At 36.8% G+C, this 21,376-nt stretch overlaps 1 protein-coding gene across 1 annotated transcript in view; it reads right to left on the bottom strand.

Moving 5' to 3' along the window:
- Positions 1 to 21,376, bottom strand: part of IPO8 (importin 8) — a 50,865-nt gene that overhangs the window by 10,749 nt on the left and 18,740 nt on the right. Inside the window, exons 9-21 of the mRNA XM_064458028.1 lie at positions 20,283 to 20,417; positions 19,406 to 19,505; positions 17,703 to 17,779; positions 16,306 to 16,422; positions 13,955 to 14,044; positions 13,111 to 13,276; positions 12,324 to 12,484; positions 11,758 to 11,883; positions 9,920 to 9,986; positions 9,101 to 9,226; positions 8,511 to 8,608; positions 7,382 to 7,477; positions 5,660 to 5,880 (exon numbers count right to left, since the gene is read on the bottom strand). Of these exons, the coding sequence (XP_064314098.1) occupies positions 5,660 to 5,880; positions 7,382 to 7,477; positions 8,511 to 8,608; positions 9,101 to 9,226; positions 9,920 to 9,986; positions 11,758 to 11,883; positions 12,324 to 12,484; positions 13,111 to 13,276; positions 13,955 to 14,044; positions 16,306 to 16,422; positions 17,703 to 17,779; positions 19,406 to 19,505; positions 20,283 to 20,417 (1,580 nt within the window). The remainder of the gene's footprint in view (positions 1 to 5,659; positions 5,881 to 7,381; positions 7,478 to 8,510; positions 8,609 to 9,100; positions 9,227 to 9,919; positions 9,987 to 11,757; positions 11,884 to 12,323; positions 12,485 to 13,110; positions 13,277 to 13,954; positions 14,045 to 16,305; positions 16,423 to 17,702; positions 17,780 to 19,405; positions 19,506 to 20,282; positions 20,418 to 21,376) is intronic.

Here is a 21,376-nt window from a genome sequence, read left to right as displayed (position 1 = left end):
GATCTGGAAGGATTTCATTACACCTCCCACATTGCTAGTCCTGTTAGGGCTTAGTGAAGTGATTCCATTCTCAGAGTAGCTGACAACAATAAATTACATACGACCATGCATAACATTATGACCACAGAAGACCTTCCAAGAAAAACAAAGTCAACTAGCGTATCAAATGACACGCTTTGTCATGTTGGGTTTGGCTGCTCCATTACACATGTTGAAAAATGTACTAAAACGCAAGTAGGCGAAGAGAGTCCTTCCATCACTGCTAACTGCAACACTGTCTTTTCAGAAAGAATGGGGGCACAAAAGAGGGCACACAAATCAACCAAGGAAACTCAGTCAGGGGAACAGGGTCTGCTTTCATGGGAAAAAAAACACAAACCTTAACTCCTGTCAGTTTATCTATGTTGAAAACAAGCTTGTCACCATTTGCTTTCACACCAACACTACGAGGACCAAAATCCAAGCTAAAGATGATGCTACATATGAATGAAGCATAGCTTTTTGGGGGAGAGTTGTCCCTACTGCAAGTACAAAAGGAAAGAACTTTCTCTACCTGCTCTGTCCGCCAGCACCTTCCTCCAAGTTTGACCAAAGCTCTGTAATCTATGCATAAGACTTCTGTGCTACATCTTGACACTGGGAAGCCATGAAATTTCTTCAAGCCCCAAATGTATAATGAAGCTATTTCAGTGTACATGCACCAGAGTAGTTAATGACACTTGGCACTTCCTTTTACAATATATTTGAAAAAGCTACCGTTACAAAATGCCAACTGCAAAATGCAACACGGTAAAATGTAAAAAAAAAACCCTTAGTAATTAGTGGTTTAGCTTTATACTAAATTATTTTTTCTGCACAGCAAACAAAAGTGCAAGAATCAAGTGTTGCTGTTTAAAAGGGTGTCATCATTAGGAAGCTGCCCAAACGGCCAAAAACTACAGAATATTTGTCATGCTCCATTTTCAAGCTTCTAAATACAGAAGTTGCAAGAATGAATACATGTCTTCAGAATATGCATGTTATTAGGAGGCCCAGCAGGACAGCAGAAATCCAGGCATCAAGCCATCTTTAGAGAACTCGAGCCAGAAGGAGACTTGTTTCTTCCACCTGCCAGCAGAGACAAACAGCAGGATAAGCATCTGCCTTGCCTGAAGTTCATCATTCTACTACGCCCCAGCTGTGTCAAGTACCCACAGGACTGAACAAGCAAAACAGAGTTTTATGTAATTTACATATTTTCATAATGGCAAAGGATGGTTTCAGAACCATTCCTTTGCTATCAGAAGGCTCATTATTTCAGCACCCTTCCGTCTGCATGAGAGAGCCTGAGTACGATTCTCCTCAGTGCTTCATGCTTCAAGATCTGTACTTATTTGCTCAAGCAGCACACACAATAGTCCTCCCTAACAGTCATGGACTCTGCTTGCTCCCTTAATGGTATATCAAGCCTGGAGTGCTAAATGTGCAACACATGGCAGTGCAATGCACAACTCCTAGGAAAGTCTATTTTTAACAAGCTGCATGTGGTCTTCGTAATCTGCAGGACCTTTTCTTGCTAATAGACTTCCTTCCAATACAGGACAAAAACATCTAGGAATCTTTTGCATTTTAAACCAAGCTAAAAGTATTTCAAAGGGAAATCACTAAGCCTTTCCTTTACTGGTTTGCTGTGCTCCTTTATGTGAGGATCAAATTGCTTTCTATTACATCGATCCAGTTCCTGGATAAATGCAAAAAATTAGCTTTTTCCTTCTAGGTGCAGAGTTGGAACCAACCCTGTTTTCCTGTATAAGACTAGTATTTTATATACAACTCTGAGAAAACTAGGTTTTCTAACTACTTAAACTCCTGACAAATAAACCCCCCCATTCAGCTCCTAAAAAATAATAAAATCACTTACTGAATTTTCTTTTGAAGCAAGTTAGATTGTCCTTTCACCCTAGTTTCCACAGAATAATTTTTAGCATGAGAGTAAGCATAAGTCACACAGAAATCTCACCCAAATTTCAGCTGTCAGCAAAAAGGTGGAAAGCAGTAAGGAACAAATGTTTCTGCAAATGGCTTCCCAGTTTGAAGTTATTGTAGAAAACATTTAGAAATAAATAAATGCCAACATACTGTGCTACATGGGCATTATGGGCACACATCCACAGATATGTAATATCTACAATGACATACTGGATTTATGCACAGTCTTACAATGACTTCCGAGCTCTCCTTGCCTGGATCATTTTTAATATTTCAAATTTCTAATCAGTTTGAAATAGTTTCCGTATTTTTAATAACCTGGAAGAGCAGTTACTTATCTTACCATAACTGCTTTTCCCCCCCAAGACATATTATTCCCATGAATTCTATCTCATGCGTTCACAAGCGCTGCTCAAGAAATACTGCATTCTTTTGGCAAACACTGTTGGCTCCCGCCAGAGAGCATGCAGACACGCACAACCCTACTGCTGGCAGAGCAGCATCTATGAGTACTAAGACTTCACAGAAGCAGAAGAAAGCCAGAAGGTTGTGAGATTTGTACAGACTCAGCATCTTGAAGAGCCACTGTTGCCACTAAGTCACAGATTTCCTGCATGGCTGACAAAGAAATGTCAGTAAGATTCACCTGGTCCTTCATACCTGGAGGTGGATCTACTTGGATCTTCCCCAATTTCTCTACGAACTGTGAGTCTTCCAACTGATTTGAATTTAAGCCTAAAACTGCCTCTTGCTGAAAAGCAATCTAACTGTAAACCAAAGCAGCAGTGAACGGTGGCTAGTGAGAAAAAGGACTGTACAAATCAGGGTGCCTACTGCTGTCTTCACTGATGAAGACATGAAGTCTCCAGGGGTGAACCGAAGGAAGGGTTTCAAGAAAGCCAGATTCTGTTTGCATTTCTGTCTCCTCCTGTTCAGTTAGGCCTCTGAGTACCTGGCTGCTGTTCAGATGATGACCCTTACTAAAAAACATGGTCTTCTAAAAGCAGTGCTGTCCTGAGGGAAAGGGAGGAAGTCTCTTATATCACATCACAGTGCCTGACACGCAGTACTATAGCAAAAGCCCTAACCTGGAAGCCACATACTGAGGAGACAGCACTGAAGGAAGAGTGATTTTTAGATTTAAGCAATATTACAGATATTTATTTCACTGCTGGTAGCAGCAGATCAGAGATACATTTTAATCTTCTGCTGCCATTCAAGTGCAGAGTCTGAGCAGAATCTAGCATCACGATCTCTGTGTTTCATTTTCATAGGCTTTGTCAACTTTTGTCTCAGCTCTGAAGAAGAGTTTATTGAACAGCAGTTGCAGTAGCTGATGCTTTTTGAAAAGCAACACAAAAGAACTGAAAGTTAAGCTGTAGCTCACAGGAGTACTTGAGGTAGGAGTCTACTCAGATCTGCAGCATTTTTCCCTCCTGAATCTCACTAGTTTCTCACTGAATGCTCCAGGATGAACTGTTTAAGGCTATAAATCTCTTTGATTTTTGATTTCTTTTAAAAAAGGAATGGCAAGTTTACCACCTGTAGGGAATATCTTCTTTCCTCTGTCTCTGTACGTTCAGCATTTGATATGCAATAGAAAAAAATGACAGCACAAAGAGCTGAATCTCAAGAACTTTGCTTCACCCATTAAAAAAAAAAAAGGTACATGGAAAACCTAAAATGTCTTGCTCTTCTCAAGTCAGTAGATAAAAAAAAATTTAGGGACTAACAATAATATTACCACACGGTGAGGGAGAGGTAGGCTTAAAGGTGCCATTTTTCAGCCACTGGCATTCCAAAAAGAAATGAGGGACACTGGGTCCTTTATGCTTTCTTTTTAACCAACTCAAGTAACCCTTCTAATCGATAAGATGTGTATTTATGTTACGATCAGGATGTACTGTAGACATTTCATATACACAGCAGGTGAAAGAAGTCAGAATGCTTGTGATGAGCTGCCCATTTTTGTTATAGTGAATAAGAGATCCCCCCCCCCCTTTTTATCTGTTTAATTTAGTACTTTTAATCTTTTTTTCTTCAAGGACAGACTGCTATGGTAACACCTTCAAATACAGACATGAATGGGGAATCTGCACAAAGCCTGTATACACCAAAGTAGGTAATTATTCTTGTATCCCCAAGTGGTCTTCGTTCCAGTAAAACTGACAGAATTAACATGCAGACCTGAAATAAGGTAGTCTACGCTGCAATTCTACAAACTACTGCACTGTCATCCTCATCCCTCTAAACTGTGTACTTAGGACGGAGGAGGTAGGAAAACAATTTTTATTGTGCACATATAGTATGTATTTTAAAAATACTACAAAGGACATGCTGAGAGCAAAACCCGCATACACCAGCTGGTCATTGACTGATAGGGAGTCACGACTCTATTAAAGTTACAAAAAAGGTAATGCAGTGCTATAATGCACCACACAGTTCTAAATTCAAGATGGACACTGAGGCAATAATGCAGCTATACCAAGATGGCATGTAATTCTGTTCAGGGAAGATCAACTCCAACAAGAATTGGTATGGAGAAAAGCTATTTGGGTGACTGGGGAGTGGAGAAACCATCTTATAAGAAGCCCTCTAGAGACTTGTTTAGCATTGGAAAGACAAGACTGTACCAATAAAAAACAGGTAGGAAAAGAATGACAACCTAAAATAAGGTAAGCATCTATGGGACAGGAGCTGCCTGCCTCGGCCCATGCTCATGGGCATGACCCTTAAGTGAAGTGTCAGTGTGTTAAGTCTGCTGGCATAGGCTATGCACAGAGAAGAGACGTTCTAAGCCTATCCATACACCTGCAGTCAGATGTCAGCCTCCAATGAGAAAACATAACTCACAGCAGGAAGGTGAGAGGTAGCTGTTAACTACATCTCACTGTCTGCTTTGCCCTTAAGCGGATTTGAATCTCACAGTCAGACACCATGTCGCAGCTGAGAGGCAAGCGCTGACTGTCAGGCACTGGACTTCACATCTGCCCAGCACCAAGTGCATGCTTACCTATGTGATGACAGGCTTTGTCCACCTTAATTTACTTGACAAATAATCAGCTCCTGCCAAGTGCACACTAGTGCAGTGTACACACATGTTCAAGGGAGGTCGGAATGAAGTTTAAGTTCAGGAGCATGCTAAACAGTCAGTACACCAATGGCATAATGATAAATATGCAAGTTGGTCAGGAACAACTTGCAGGGATTAAAATCAGAGTGCAGGATTCATTAGGTGGAATAATGTTTGGTTTTTTTAACATTAAATGGAGTTAAAATATAGAACAAAAAATACATATACAGTGTTTCAGAAAAAAAAAGTAACATCTCACTAAAATCATGCTGGTCAGCTCTGAATATTACCCTCAATGCATGCTGAACCATCTCTTGGAAAAGCAGACAGTTTGTGATTAAGGAACTTAAAAGAATTCTGAAATATCTATTGTATCCTTGTATCCTCAGAACACAGAAAATTCAGCAACATAGCTCCATAGACCCAGAAAAGTTACACGGACGTAGGTCACCTTTACTGGCATCATAGCAATTAGGCCTGGTGTAGATTACTATTATTTAGGCTAACCAAGGAATGAGAACTCTTTCATCAACTTGACGAGGGATACAGATGGAAGTGAAGAGAAAAAAAAAAAAATCAAACCCATGGACTTTTAAAAGAAAAAACCACAGTACTTGCCCAAGAAAACAGTCTGTGTCATTCATCCACTGGTTTATGAACTGTGCAGTGATGGGCTCAGGATTGTGTGGAAATCTGATGTTCTCTAACGTGTGCAGAAGTAGGTCAGGATTGTAGTAGAGTGCAGCTATGGCAACCTGAAGACACATGGTACGAAGCTCGCTTGTTTTAACTCCTCTAGTTAACCGCTCCAGAACAGCCTCCACAAAGAGTGGAATACACTGGGCATATAAATATAAGGGAAAAGAAAAAAAAACAAAAAACAAACAAACCAGGCATTGTACAAATTGCCAGATTATATAAAAGTATAAAGTACTTTTATCAGAACTGATCTCCAGAGTTAACTGAAGTCCAGGTATAACCTAGGAATGCATTCTATTCACTTCCTAGTATAAAAGCATTTTAAGCCTCTAATTACACGCTTATAAATCTTCCCCAAAACAGCTACTCTCTGAGCTAAAATGTTATTCTCAGCACAGAGGAGAATATTTGGAGCTATTTGGTGGAATTTGTTCTAGCGTGTATAAAAGGTTTAGAAAAGAACTCAAAGACATCCTCATCTTTGAATAAAGACATCCACCAGTTTCAAAACTAGCAGGCCTTAAAAATGTAATTATCTAAATCTGCAAGAAAAGTAAGTTTTTCCTAATAAATCTAAAGTGATGTTAAATTTCCTATAAAAGTCTGAAATGAGTGAGTTTATTCAGATAAAAGCAAGTGTGCACAAATTTCTACACAATGAAATAAACACCTACATATATTTCAATGTTCAGGTTTATGCTTTATAATAATTTGGGAAGCATTATGAATGTTTTGGTTTAACAGTCTCAGTTCAGTGTACAACCACTTCAGTTCACAGAGTTGTGGAGCTCAATTAAGCCTTCCACCACATACTTATTTTAATGCAAATACATAGAATTCACTTTAATCCCTTCCAGATTTCTTTTAAAAATAAAATATTTCAGGGAATCTTTTTATCTTCAGTGACTTCAGATTTATGTTAGTAAAGTTATATAGGTTTCAGTGAAATTAACTGAAAATCTATCACTGAAGTCTACGGATTACACTGTGGCAACATCAAATGTGGTATGTTAAAGTAATTTAGGCTGGAGCATTATGTACAACATGAGCCTAGAATTTAGCCCTTAATAGGAAAAAGACTACTATCTCAAAGTATGTTCTAAGAAACTCTGGAAAATCATGATTACATTTTTCCCAGCAATCACAATCTAGCCATGCTAAAATTTCTTCATTTCCAAATGCACCAAGTAATTCAAAATATTAAAAAAGACCAAGTTCATACTGTTTGGAGAAACAACTTCAGTAGCTGGATATGTATACTTAACCTCTCAGCCACAACAGTTTTAGCAATATGTTTTGCATGGAAAGGGAAATCCTATTAGGAGAAAGCAAAAAAAAAACCAAAACCAACAAACTAAAACAAACCACAGACCCCACAATCCTGCATATTATACTATATCCTTATTATTCAGTCCACATTCATTTTCTGGTCATGCTCTCTACTCTCTAATCCCCCCCAAAAAAGAAAAAAATAAAAACCAACCACACAAATTCTCCTGAGATCATTTACTTCTTTCTGTATTTCCCCTCATTCCTACACTTCACATTTCCCTCAAATTCTCTAATTCCAACCACTTTTCTCAGGAATCATACACGTATCATTGGAAACCAGTAAGAGAAGACCTATTCAATGTATATCACCTGGTCAATACCCCGTCCTTTGCATTGAAGAACGATTACTTCTAGGAGTTTGGCTGCATGACACTCTGCATCTTCTCCTGCATCTCCTGTTAATACCTAACAACCAGAATGACAATTTAGTTTATCAGTATTAATCACTGACAACTTTGAAAGCAAGTGCTCCTGTACCTGCTTGCATCAAAAACCCTCTACATGGTATGTACGTATCTGTTCATGCTATTTTTTGTGTGGAATTAATACACATAAAAAACCATCCCTACAGGACATAAACAAAGATAAGTGGCTAAAAAAAGAATTTAAAAATTTAGAGGAAATTGCTATAGCTCCTTGTGAATGTTAGTATTCTTTATCTGTCATCTCTTTCCCTTTTTTAAAGAAAATGTTACTTCTAAGAATCATTGATGTTTTCCACATTCTGTTTCCCTTTTTTTGACTTCAGTTCTAATAGACACTGGCAGATTAACAGCCTGGCAAATGAAGTCCTATCTCTAGGCTAGTTTCTGATTACAAACAAGACTTTAACAATCGCTCTGTGTACATGCACATATATGTGAAACTGACTGCTGCTTCTCAGTACATTTCAACCCCATGGTCAGCATCAATCAAACCTGACAAAGAAGCAGAATTCTCAAACACATTCAATTTCTGTAAGTTTCTTAAAAATAAGCAGGTAGCTAGATGCCTAACACTCTACAACACCCAAAATCAGAGAAAGACTGCAGCGTGATCTCATACTTTATTATACGTAAGAGAATCAGCATAAAAGAGAAGCATTATAAACGTAGGCAGAACTTCAAATGACTTCACACCTTAGCTGACAATTCAATTGCAAGATACACAACCCAAGGAAATCAGGCTTCATTAATTCCTCTACTTACCAAAATAGCTGTTCATAGAAGAGAGTCAAGGCAAACAGCAACTTTCTCCCACACAGATTTGTGCATGTAATTTTTAAAAAAGCATGTCACTTAAAAAGTGTGAAGGTGCTATATGTACTTGGCACTGAGCCAAGATCAAATTTCATTTCATTCTGAAATGACTGGCCACCACCTGGCATGCTCAGGTCACTCTGCTGATCTGACTGTTAAGTACCGGTGATAAGCGCAACAGTAAGAACCAGAAGCCTTACCTTTTTACACATAGCATAAATGATTTCTAAATGCTTTGGATTAGACAGTAAAGTATCAGTGTCAATGGTCACATAATTATGCAAGAGAGGCATCATATCTGCAGAACAGGGAGAGCAAAAGAGAATCACAAACTAAACCATGCAAGTGCCAACCAGTGAGACTGTATTCCTATAATGGGTTTCATTAGCTCAGATTCTTGGATACGATTGGAAATTCCAACTCTGCAAAAGTCTATTCTAGCAGAATTCTTCATAAAGTGCACCATGCAGGTTGTATTCGCAGGAGAGGGAATAGAATAGGACTACATTTTAATCAATTAATTTGTAGTTTCACATTAACTTTGTATATTTCAACTTTCTTCGAGTTCAGGACCTCCTACAACAGCTGATCACACTGACAGATTTGAACATGCTTCTCCTACTTAAATATGCTCCTGTTATACTCCCACACTAAACAGACGGTCAGGGCATGACTCAAATACACATACATTTTAAACCAAGACACTAAATGGAAGCGACCCTTATTAAGGTGGGTTTTAGAGATGAACTCCCAAACAGTGGGAACATTAAAAGAACGGAAGTGATCATACCTGCAAAGTACTCAAAGCAATCCTGCTGGAAAACCTCATATAGAACACCTAAAAGCTGCCACATTTGAGGTGAAATCATCTGGCATGTCAAGCTGTAGGCCAAGGAGAGAATTTCTTCATAAAACTCTGGAGAGGACAAACAATTTTAAATAGAGTGCTTTAAAAAATGAATTTAGCCTGCAAATACCTTTAAATCTGAAACCAAGCCCCAAGTCATATAACAACTAGAAGACAGCAATTAGTCACTAAATCAATACACAGAAAAATAATACATATTGGAAAAGACTCTTTTAGGCGGGCCTTATGTTTGCTATAGTTACAACAATATGCATAGGTTTTCCTTATAAATACACACCAGAAAAATATATTACCAGCACATCAAAGACATTGCTTTTAAGCGATTTACTGAAAACTATTTTTATTTTCTCAACCTTTGTGTTTTCTTAAAGGCCTTATCACAAAACTGTGTAGCTCTTCAGTGAAAGGTAACGATAAAGCAGTAATTGCAGACCATGTACATAAAATAGTAATGTAATTGTAGACATTGTCCTTTATCACAGCTAGCTACAACTATAATCAGAACCACATCATCTGCTTTTGAGTCTGACCTCCAAAACAAAATAACCAGCCTGACTACTATACCAGAGAAGATCACGAGAAACAAATCATAACTGAAAATTAATACCTTTTTTTCTCTAAAGAAGAATACACAAAAGAAGATGATGTGCTGTTCAGGAACATATTGTTGTTTTCAATAATTTAGGAATTTTATATGTAAAACCATGTAATGTTTTTCTGAAAATTATCTCTAAACCATACCTATAACATGTTTCTGCAAAACAAGGCCTATGATCTGTAAACAAATGCTCTCGAGCTGTTGAGTTATCTGAAATAAAAACATAAAGCAGTTTATTTTAAAACTTAGAAATACAGTAATTTAACCAATGTATTTCACGAATTCAGTTTAAGAAGTTCTTCAAAGCCAAAAGGCTTTTAACACTTTAAATGCTGCATTAACAATCACAATATTATGAAATAAGGTCTCACTGATGTAAGTTCTCAAATTTTCAATAAACAGTATTGCTTTAAAACTTGTCACTAACAGCATTTTTCTTTATCAAAAAAAAATCTTGTTTTATGGTTATTCTATAGATCCTACCAAAACCTGCCTGTTGTCCTGTCTGGATATAAAGTAACCCTGTACTCAAAAGTGTTTGAGATAAAGCCTCTGTCCAAAATCTCTGAAGTAGAATGGGTTAAAAGGAAGAAAGGAAGAGGTGCTTTTGCCTAAGGTCTATGGAGAGCTTCCCAGAGCAGGCTTAGCAAGAGGAACACATGCAGAAACTGGAGGCATACAACTGTGTTGAAGTCAGGATTCAGCCTTGCCACCTTGGACAGAGAGACTACATTTATAAATTAAACTAAATTACAAGGAGAACTATACGGCCACATTATAAGTCTAATTAAAACCAGAGAATACACACATTTCATGTTATTACCACAGGTCATTCATACAGGCATAATCTTGCAGGTTGTCAGGCTTTCTGGGCTTGTTCTAGCAAAGGGATTAGGTATGTGACCACAGATTCATCCACTTACCTTCAGACACTTGACTCAAAAGTTATCATCCCCTAAACTCTCTCCATACTTAATGGTGCTAAGGAGTTTTCACCCTCATAGATCATTTCTGTATCATTTATATCACTTCTAAAACAATTTAAGATCCTGAGATGAAAAGCAGTCTGCACAATATTTTAGTTTGTGCTTCACAGAAAAGCAAGCTGCTAAGTTGATACCAAAAATACCCCAACCCCAAAGGTTTTCCCAGGCTAAAACTCAAAGATCCACTTCAGACTATCATTCCTGATGCTCAGCTTAGCTACCAGATTTCACTTTAGCTTTCAAAAGATGCAACGGGGTCTTGTAAAGGAATGAAAGATGTTTTGAATTCCAAATGAACACAATGGTCTTACAAGAAACTAATTAGTGTTTTAATTAATATATTTTTTAAATTGTAAGCTTCATAAAAAGATTTCACACTTGCAATGAAACATTCTCATCGTAAATCAAGGAAGCAAAACAATCTAGGACAAGCACTTTTATGCCTACTGAGCTTAAAGCTGCTGACTGACTTTGCCTCTCTGGTCAGTCACTGAACTCCTTCCTACCTCAGTCAGCCCAGGTGGTGTGAGCAGAAAGAATCTCTTTCTTCCCTGAACATGTGAAATGTAGACTTACATTGCACCACAACTGGGAGACGAATTCCTAGCAATTCTATCCAAGAAATTGCTGGGTAAACAACAAAATATGAATCATCACTGTTTAGCCTTATGCAAAATATTTCTCCCTAAAATCTACTTTAACAGTCTGTAATACAATTAGCCAATAAAGTGTTTACCAGAATAAGGGCTAAGGATTTTCCCTCAGGATCTAAATCCTCCTAGAAGTTGAGACCAAACAACGAAGAAATCACAAAAGTAAACTGGGCTTTAAATTTGAACTTGACAGACATCACTTGGTATTCATTCACCATCCTGCTATAGTAAATGCGCATTCATGTTGACTCAAGTGATGCAACATACATAGAAGTGCTTGTTGTCATCAATGAAGGCCATGAGGGAAAAGCAGGAGGAAAGACGTATAAAAGAAAATCTCACCTCCTTGTGATCTTCCACAACTGTCAGGATAGTGTCAATTGTGTGCAAGATGCCCATGGCCATAACTGTTTTGTCCTCTACTTCCTCATATTCCTCACTCTGTAGTACTTTACCAAATATTTCAGCCTTTGAAAAAAAAACAACAAAATTGAATGTCAAGAGCAAACTCATACTTCTAATTTGTCATTCAAAAGCAAGACAGCTAACGCAACAGCAGCAATGCCTTATCTGTAAGGGCTGTCAGCATTGCAAAATATGTTCCTTACTTTTGAAAGGGAAGTACAGAAAATTAAAAACTCCTCTCTTTTTGAGAAGTCTGGCTATGTTAAGTCATTTGAAATGTTAAATAGTTAGAGCTTGGCTCATTAGAACCAGTGACAAAATTCAGTATCTTTGAAAAAACTATAGTTTTTAAAGATACTTCATAGATAAAAAAAAAAACAAACTGTGAATACTATAGGTGAACCGTTATAAAGATTACCTTAAACCATGTGCACTTCAAAGTTTGTTAAATGTTTACCAAACTAGGCTTCTGACCGGATTGTTATTTTACTATTGTCTCTTACCAGGTGTTGAGTCATGTCAACGGCGATAGTAGCTACTTCCTGACTGTACTCGCAGATCATCTTCTGGATTACATTAGTAAGATCATCATTTTCCGTCTCTCTAACAATGTGCAAGAGCTCTTGCATAACTGGCCTTACATACGGCTTCACATATTCCTTGGCTAAAAAACCCAATTGAAACTAGGTGAAATCAACCAGCCACAAAACACAAATATATAGTATCTCGAAACTACTAGGTAACTGACTACTCTTGAACAAATTAATTTTTTTAAGTTTAATTCACTAACAAAAAAAAAAGGGGGAAAAAAAGGAAGCAAAAAAACCCACTCAAGGCACTTCTACAGCCCATAACTAGTAGACTAACAAAGTAAAAAAATTGTACATTTACCACACTCAATACTGAAATGCCAGCTACAAGAGAAATCCATTGTTTTGGAGGACTACATGCCCTCATACGTAGGCAGCATTCATTCTTAAACATACACACTATTTCACTTCACTAAAGAAAAAGCAGACAGGTACTATTTACTTTATTAATAGAAATATGTTGATTCTAACTTCTTTTGTGCAGAGACCCGCTGTGAAAACCTGAAGTCAGGATTCTGGAATATATACAGTAACTAATGAGGAAGTGAAGCTGTCGAACCCTGATGACATGTTCTGAAATCTATGTCTTTAAATGGTAGAATTGTTTAGATAAATCTGCACTAACCTCGTCATCTCTACAAGAGGCGGGGGGTGGGGGGGGAAAATCAGTGGATACAACTGGTGAATCACCGTAGCATACCTTGCTCTTGGTTGCTTATTAACGTCTGAAGAGCTATGGCTGCTTCTACTTTGACGGGCATTTCCTTATCATCAATCAGGCTCTTCTTTGCCAACTCTACTGCATTCCTCAAGTTTAGCTCATTGTGAAATTTCAAAGCACTGAATGAATGAAGTACCCAACAGGACTGCATGACAGAAAGAAAAGTAAGTTAGGAACTACTGCAATTTTTAGCATTTTTTTTTTTTACTGATTCAACACTAACTATCTCTCTGTTTGCATGTATTGCCTTTTTTTTTTTCTTCTTAGTTATGGTGTATTCATACAGTAAATGTAACACAGTTTTTGCACTCAAGCAGTTCTTTATTTTCCTTTCCCAAATTCCAATAAATTCAGTATGCCCATAACCGGCATTCATAGCTTTGGTCCTTCTTGAAGACAAAAAATCAGAACAGAAATTAAAGAAAATTAACTGTTCATTTATGACTGATACGGGCACTCCGGCTTTTCTTCAAGCTACACTGAAACTGACATTATCTACCCTACCCATTCTTCACAGCCATCCAGCCACTCTAGTTACTGATATCTGCTGATGAAAAATGTTCACTAAAGGGCCAGAACCACTGCTCCAATTCTCCAGTCTGATTGAAGAGGTAAGCGATAGTACGACACAGACTTTCCAACAATTCATTTAACTGACAAATAATTTTTTAAATCGCAAAGCTGAAAAATTATTGTACAAGGTTGTTATTTGAAAATTTACTATGTGTTTGCTTTATTCCTTTCATTAACATTCAGAATGAAGTCAAACTGCAAAGGAAAGAATCGTGGCAAATACTGAAACTGATATAACTGGTGGACTTACTCTAGCTCTGAGGTACCCCAGGTTAGACATGAACAATGGAAATACATGATTCTGTAACATCAGCTCCATTTGATCCTTGAAGACAGTCTTCTGTTGCGGTAAATAAAAATTAATTTTGGAGACCATTCATTTTACATACTTCACTGTAGCCAGTAATCGCTTTCAACTATCAACCATGGGAAATACAATTACTTGTCTGTGTAATAAAGGTATTCTCTCACAAAGAGATCTGGATCTCGTACCTTGAACTGAACAAACCTCGTAAGCATAGCAAGTTCAAAGCCAGGTAAGTGAAAGAACTGTACCTATAATATTCATTACAATACTGTAAATGGGAATTTTCATTTTAAGGCAATTGATTCAAGCTGATTTTTCTTGAAAATTAATTAGGATCAATAACCTAGTACCTCCATTCAAAGGAGTGCATACACACCTGAAGATAAGTATAAGCTTAGTATGAAACAGATCTGAGTTTCAAATGACCTACTCTTACTACAAGCATCAAAATTAATTATTTTACACACTACAAGAGTAACTCACATCTTTTTTCATATTTATTAATTCATTATGGTAACTCCTTTGTGAGAGAATTCTCCTTGGCTGGAGAAGGATATTTGATGAAAATTATCCTTCATTATTCCAGCCTTGGCAAATCCCAAGATATCCACAGGAAGCCAGGACCACCAGCATGGAGACTTGGGACTTTCCTAGCACCTGTAGCCCCAGGACACTAGAAAAGATATATGCTGGGGACTGTGTTACCATCTAAAGGAATGATTCAGTGGCTAAGATAGGAAGAGGATGAAAGTGGACATTCAATACAAAATGTATCTTTGGTGATTACACTTCTACTTCACCAATGCATACAACATTTTTTTCCCCACACTGATTCCTCAACCTTCAGAGAGGCAGATGGAGAACTGAGCAGGGAATAAAACATAGAGAATGGGAAAGAATTTCTCCTTGTGCACACAGGCCAGAGGTTAGTGCGCATTAAACTGGAGCCACTGAGGAGAGCCAGGTGGTTAAGGCAGGGTCATTGCATCTACGAGCTCCTGACAATCTATAGCACAGTCAGCTCACCAGCCAGAAAGCACTTACAAGTCGAGTATTTTATGCAGAAAGAGTTCATGGAATTTTTCAATGTGCCAAATCCCAAACACAAGTAATTTAGAGTTGAGAGGAGTCTGCAGTGTTTGGGGGTTATTATTCTTTTATAAAGTATATTAGAAACTCATCTTTCAAGATTGAAAATTTCAAATAGGAGCAGTATACTGGAATAAATCCCTTTTTTATCCCCAGAACAGGTATAAATGAGTTTAGAAACCACCAGTCAGTATGAAAGGCTCCTAACAACACAAGCAATATCCTCCTCCAGCATGACGAGGGCATTTACAATCCAACGTAATCTACAAAAATTCTGCAAAAGTTACTGATGTTTCAGGATTTCAGATCAGATCATGGGTTGGTACATTAGTAAAAAATAGATAGTATATGTTGGTAGGATGTTGCTTGTAACATAAAGACACATCCTGTGCAGAGAGACAAGTCACGTAAAATAAAATAAATTACTTTTAAAAGGAAGCCTCTAGCATGAGGCCACCATTCTCATGCTAAAAGTGATAACTTTTTGGCAGTTATTTTTGACGTGGAAAGAGGGCATACTTTGGACTCCAATCTCTACAAAAGCATAAGGAAAACTGTAATCAATATTACATTAGAGAGCAACAGTGTGGATTAAATGTGTATTCAAATTCCAGAAAAATAATCAAAATTCTGAAGATACTATCTATAAAAAAATGGAGGAAGGATAGAAACTCTGTGCTCTTTCCAGTTATTTTCAAAACTCCCAACTGGCTGATGAAATAAAACTTAAAGCCACACATCGCAGGGTAAGAAAGCTGGAAAGCTAGACAAAACATTCCTGCAACATGTTAAGTAAACATTTTTCTGGAACCAGAAGCAGCCCACAATAGTGCAGGCTTTGGGGGGTTTGCTGAAGAATCATAGGCAATGTTATTGATGGAATGCATGTTTGCTTTTTTAACACCCTTCTATTTTACTAGTAAAGCAGGAGAGGACCAAGGGACTGTTCTGTAGCAAACAAACAGAGCTTTGGAAAAACCTGAGAAAAAAAATCTGCATATAAAATCGGAATATAAAAACCAGGAAAGAATGTTAATATTTTTAAAGAAACAAACCTTCAGATTCTTATTGCATAGTGCATTCTCTCTACAGACTTTATAAATATGGCTAAGGGCTAGCCGTCCTTTATATGCTAAGACTTTTTTATTGGAAATGGCTGTTGATAGTAAGAATTACAAACCTTTTTTACTGCTTTACCCACCTACCTTCAGTAAAATATCTGCTAGGGATCCTATAACATGCAAAGCACCATCTTTTTTCCTTGGATCAATGTTTGGCTCTGTCAGAATCTGGTAGCAATATGCCATCATTTTTGGTAATACCTATGCAAGACAGAAAACACATGATCTCCTTTTGCCGAATTATTCTAATAAATAGCATTGTTTAAGTTAAAACGTCATATGACCTTTTTAAGAAGAAATTTTATTTTGGCCAAAGCAACTGTGAGGTACTGTGTGTAGCATCTTTCCATAGTTAAAATTTAGAAGGTTCTTTTTTCAACTTTTCAGGCAAACTTGTCAAAATTAAATTAATCTCTTTGAAATTCCTTGTTAGTAATGGTAAATAAAGTATTTTTGTTGTTGTCTTGAGGCAAATCAAAAAAAGTCATGAAAAGGCAAGAAGCTCAAACAGTACCTCACCCATTTTTTTTCCTTAACTTCTCTTCTGGCTTGTCTCACACATATATAAATACATGTTTGTGCACATGTATGTATGAATATATAAATATTCAAGAACAGGTTGGACTAAAACCTCATAGACTTATTTTAATTGCTTGATTTGGGCAGTAACTTCTAAAGTTGACTAGACTTAGAAAGGTTTCTTGGCAAAACCAATTGTTTCATGTCATTCCCACACCCGTTATGTGCTTTTCAGCTGTTATGACATTTTGACAGTCTCAGTACAAGTTATGAAAATGAGGTCCGTGGGCAAGGACTGTTTTGACAATAAAGAAGTAGAAAGGTCACAGGCTATTCCACCTGATGTAAAGACTATGCTCTTCTCTGAAAACCCAGCTGGAAACAGAGCTCCATGTTTACTGGATGTTAAAATGGTACCCAGAAAAAAGTTTGCCTTTTTAGCAAACTGACATATGCTTTCCAGGGTTTGACCAGGTACTTTTGTACAGATCACTCTAAGTATAGAAAGACCTACAGAAAAATTATGCCCTCATTTAAAGAGCAGCTGTACGACATTGGTTCAATTCTTGCTAATTTCATTGCTGTCAACAGGATTTTAAATAGCATCAGTGAAAATTAATAAGGATCAGGTTCACTTTTCCCCTGCTACAGTTTGGGAAGCTCAGAATACCCATGACAGAGGCTGTTTGTAAACTTGGGAAAATACCAGTACATCTATTCCAACCCTGTTTGTATTCGGCAGGTTTATTTTAAAGCTGCAAGAGGAATCCACTGATTTATTTATTTATACATACACACGTATTTTAATTTTCCCAAAATTGATAACACTCAGCCAGGAAAGCATTTGACTATGGATTAACAAGTAGATTTTTCGTGACTAGCTTCCTGTAGCATCTTCAAATTTAAGGGAAAATTACATTATTAAGGAAACTTCAGATAACTAAAAAACACTAGTTCCATACCTCTTTTCTCTTCTTCGCAGCAGTATAAAGGAGATTCTGTGCTGCTGTTGTAGTGGATGCATAATCCTCAAATACATCTAACAAATTAAAAAAAAAAGGCAAAAAAATCCTTTTCTGAATGACATAATAATAAAATTTTTATAAACCATCTTGTTTGTGGGATATCACAAAATCAGGGTGAATCTGTAACTTCAAAAGTATTGATATGGTTGTGTATGCTTCATGGTCAAAGAGTCAGACCCAAGCTTATGTCACGTAGCTTATGAAAGCATTTACTTCTTGCCTCCAAATCTACTGACCACTCGTAATTCGCTTTATTAGGAACGCGTTATTTATTCATTAATTCTTTTGAGACCATGTAGTTAGGGGATGAAAAATCCTGGCTCTTTTTTAATTAAAACCACTATAGGAAGAACAACAATACATTCCGGTACCATCTGTATACCATATGTACACATTTTCAGCTTGATTTTATTAAAACCTCATGGGAAACTTTTTGTATGCAAAAACTACTTGGATCTGGGGTGGTTTTAAATCCACTGAAAGTTGAAGCATTTTAGCTTCATTCATTACAAGTAAAACTCCTTTAATCCTATTGAAAATATAATTTATATCTTAAAACAAAAAAACCACACAACCCTGTGCGGCCAAACACGTTCTAATCCAAACATCCCTACACAAATAGAATTAGATAAAAAGATCTTAAAAAGTAACCTTAAAATGCAGTTAAAATTATACACTAACTTTTCCTGAGAACATGAAGATAAAACATGATTAAGAAATACAACCGGACTACTGGAATTCTTGTTCCAAACACAGATGTGCCTCACTAAACTGCAGTTTAATGTATTTTCATGCTTCCTTTTTTTTTTTACCTTCCACAATACAATTTAAACATGTATTTAACTGTCTCAGCTACCTATAAAAATAGGATTCACTGCTTACACAGGAAGAACTAAATTCATATACTAAAACCAGCAACGTATTTGTACCCCAGATATCAGCACTATAGTGATTCATTTTTTGCATAACAACTCTCCACATTTTTTTAATTATTCTATGAACATTTAAATTCTGTTTTCACATATGCTAATCCCAAATCAGCTAATTAAAAATTCCCAAATGCTACATAGCTCTGTGGTGCCCAGCTTACCGCAGTTTTCCAGCTAAATTTCCTACATTTTTAAAGTACTCTTCTCTTTTTCAATGACATGACTCTTCCAATAAAAGTAGTTATTCATAATATGGTCCTATGTGATGCTCCTAAGATTTTGCACTGCATGTTTTGAAAGAATACGTATATCTCGTTATCTTGCAATTGTATAATAATAACTGGCAAAAAACCGCTGCAGACATTAACAATTTTCAATAGGGAAAGAGCAAGTTGGGCCTCTTCTGGTCAGAGTGAGAGCTGCAAGAACTTGCAGACAGCTGGCACATCTGCAATTCAGGATTCTGAAACTGGCATTAAAAAGTGAGCAAGCCCATCCATCTGGGCTGCACTAGCACATGTGAAGTAGAAAAAACAACATTAAGAGAATCATCTTTTAACTACAGATGGGTGGGATTTAAGAAAATAATGTTGTTCTTCCTATTGTTCAGGACGCTGGTGAAGACAGACACGTTACAGTGGCCATGCTGTTCAGACTATAGTGTACAGTTACGATGAAAGCAGAAAATAAATGCTAAACACAAACATTTACCAAATTTCATGCGAATGTATTCATACGGATCCTCTTGCCAGAGCTCTTCATCCTCATCTTTGTAGCACATTAGAGAGAATATCACTTCTTCTGTTATACTCTAATATTAGAAGTCAAATACACATAAGTATACATAAAATCAAATTCCAGTACAGCTTCCCTCCACTATGCACTTATTTACTAGACCTACTTTTCTGAAGAGTAAAATTCTTTTAACCAGTCCTCTTTTATTCTGGCTAACAGAAATAAACCTACAATATACATATTTTCCTTCTGCAACAGTCCCAGGCAGCAGTAATTATATAATCTAGAGTACCATGCACAAAATATACTTCAGGACATAGTCTATGAACAGCAGAACATCGCATTCTGCAGAAGGATCTCACCAGTGCAGCACTTAACATGAGAACGGATTTCAGAGTCCTTCCTCTTAACAGTCATGGGATTAACTAACTACAGCAGGGGAGCTTATGATATGAAAAAATAAAAGCATGAAAATCACTTTTCACCTGTTCTTAGTTCGCTTATAAAGCATGACCTTGAAACAGAGTTCAGTTCCTCATAGTTCTTATTCACTTTGCCTGCTATCTTTGCACTATAATCAATTAAGAATTTCCAAATCTAGACAGTTCTGAACACTAGCAACTAATAAAACCCAGAACATTATGACTGTCTGGCAGACTTAAAAAATGAAAACACTTAAGGAACAGAATATTTAATTGAGTTAACAATATCTGCAATAAAAGGTAGTCATAATACTGAAAAAAACCACATCACGTAGAAATGCACTTTTTTTGCCTAGATCGATTACTGCATGAAATATTAATGAAACTTTCTTAAAATTGCAAAACAGGTGGAGTTTTTTGGGTTTACTGACCTGTATGTGTGGCTTCATTTGCTTCCACGTCACAGAGTGAATAACCCCTTGGTTCAGATAATTTAATGTTTGCTGAAGAACACGTGGTGCAATATAGTCTTTTTGCCTGTATTGGTCTAAGATTCTTAAGAGAACCTAAAGAAATGACAAATTGATATTTTTTAATGAAAACTGAAAATTCTCTCTCATGCATAGACATGCAGAGCGCCTCTTCAGTGAATGTACGTGGTCAGATTAATTAGTTTTGCAGCAGAGGTTCTAGTGTTAGTAATCACTGTAATGCCTTTGATCCAAAAATCATAAATCATTTAAATATTAAGGACCTAGTCCTGCAAGCGTTTATGTACATGTCTACCTTTACTACTAGCTCCACCATGTGATCACTTCAGTATTCACAGGCTCACAGTTTACACAGGCCTCAGTAAAACTTGCACTAGATAAGAAAAAGGCGCAGTGAGATTTTCAAACTGGTTTCTAAATCTGTTAGCAGTGTCTGTGTTCATTGTTTAAGGACAGGCCCCTAAAGAAGACAAATTACTTTGGAAGAACAGTGATAAGAATAGAAATACTAAACTGGAAAAGAAAAATAGGTCAGCACCTAAAACTCTGAATCAGAAGAGGTGCAAAACCCTTAACGTCAATTACCCGTTGTAACCATCAGATAGTATCATCTAGCATGCTGTCACTATCTGTATCACACAAAGCTTCATTAATATAAAGGCTCGCTCTACTAAGAAAAACCTACAGTACAAAGCCACTGATCTGCACTTATGGCGGATGAACTATTAATAAGTATAAAGAATTGTCATGTACATGACATGTACATGAAACAATATAAATCAAGGGCAATTCATAACAAAATATCAAGCCATATATTTTCAGAAGAATTATACTTCATAATTCTTCACAACATTGTAATAAATCTTTTTTTGAACATAACTCCTTCATTAGGAGTACTAAGTCTGATCTCAAGTCTTTTATAGAATATGCTCCTTGGGCAAGAATTGTCTATCTCATATTGGTCCTAGCACGATGTCATCACTTAACAACTGATGAATAAGTAATGAAGGCTTAGTAACGTAATATTCACAATA

The sequence above is a fragment of the Phalacrocorax carbo genome, chromosome 1 (genome assembly GCF_963921805.1).
Source record: "Phalacrocorax carbo chromosome 1, bPhaCar2.1, whole genome shotgun sequence".
In the NCBI taxonomy this organism is placed as follows: Eukaryota; Metazoa; Chordata; class Aves; order Suliformes; family Phalacrocoracidae; genus Phalacrocorax; species Phalacrocorax carbo.
This window is presented reverse-complemented; position numbering and strand designations above follow the sequence as displayed.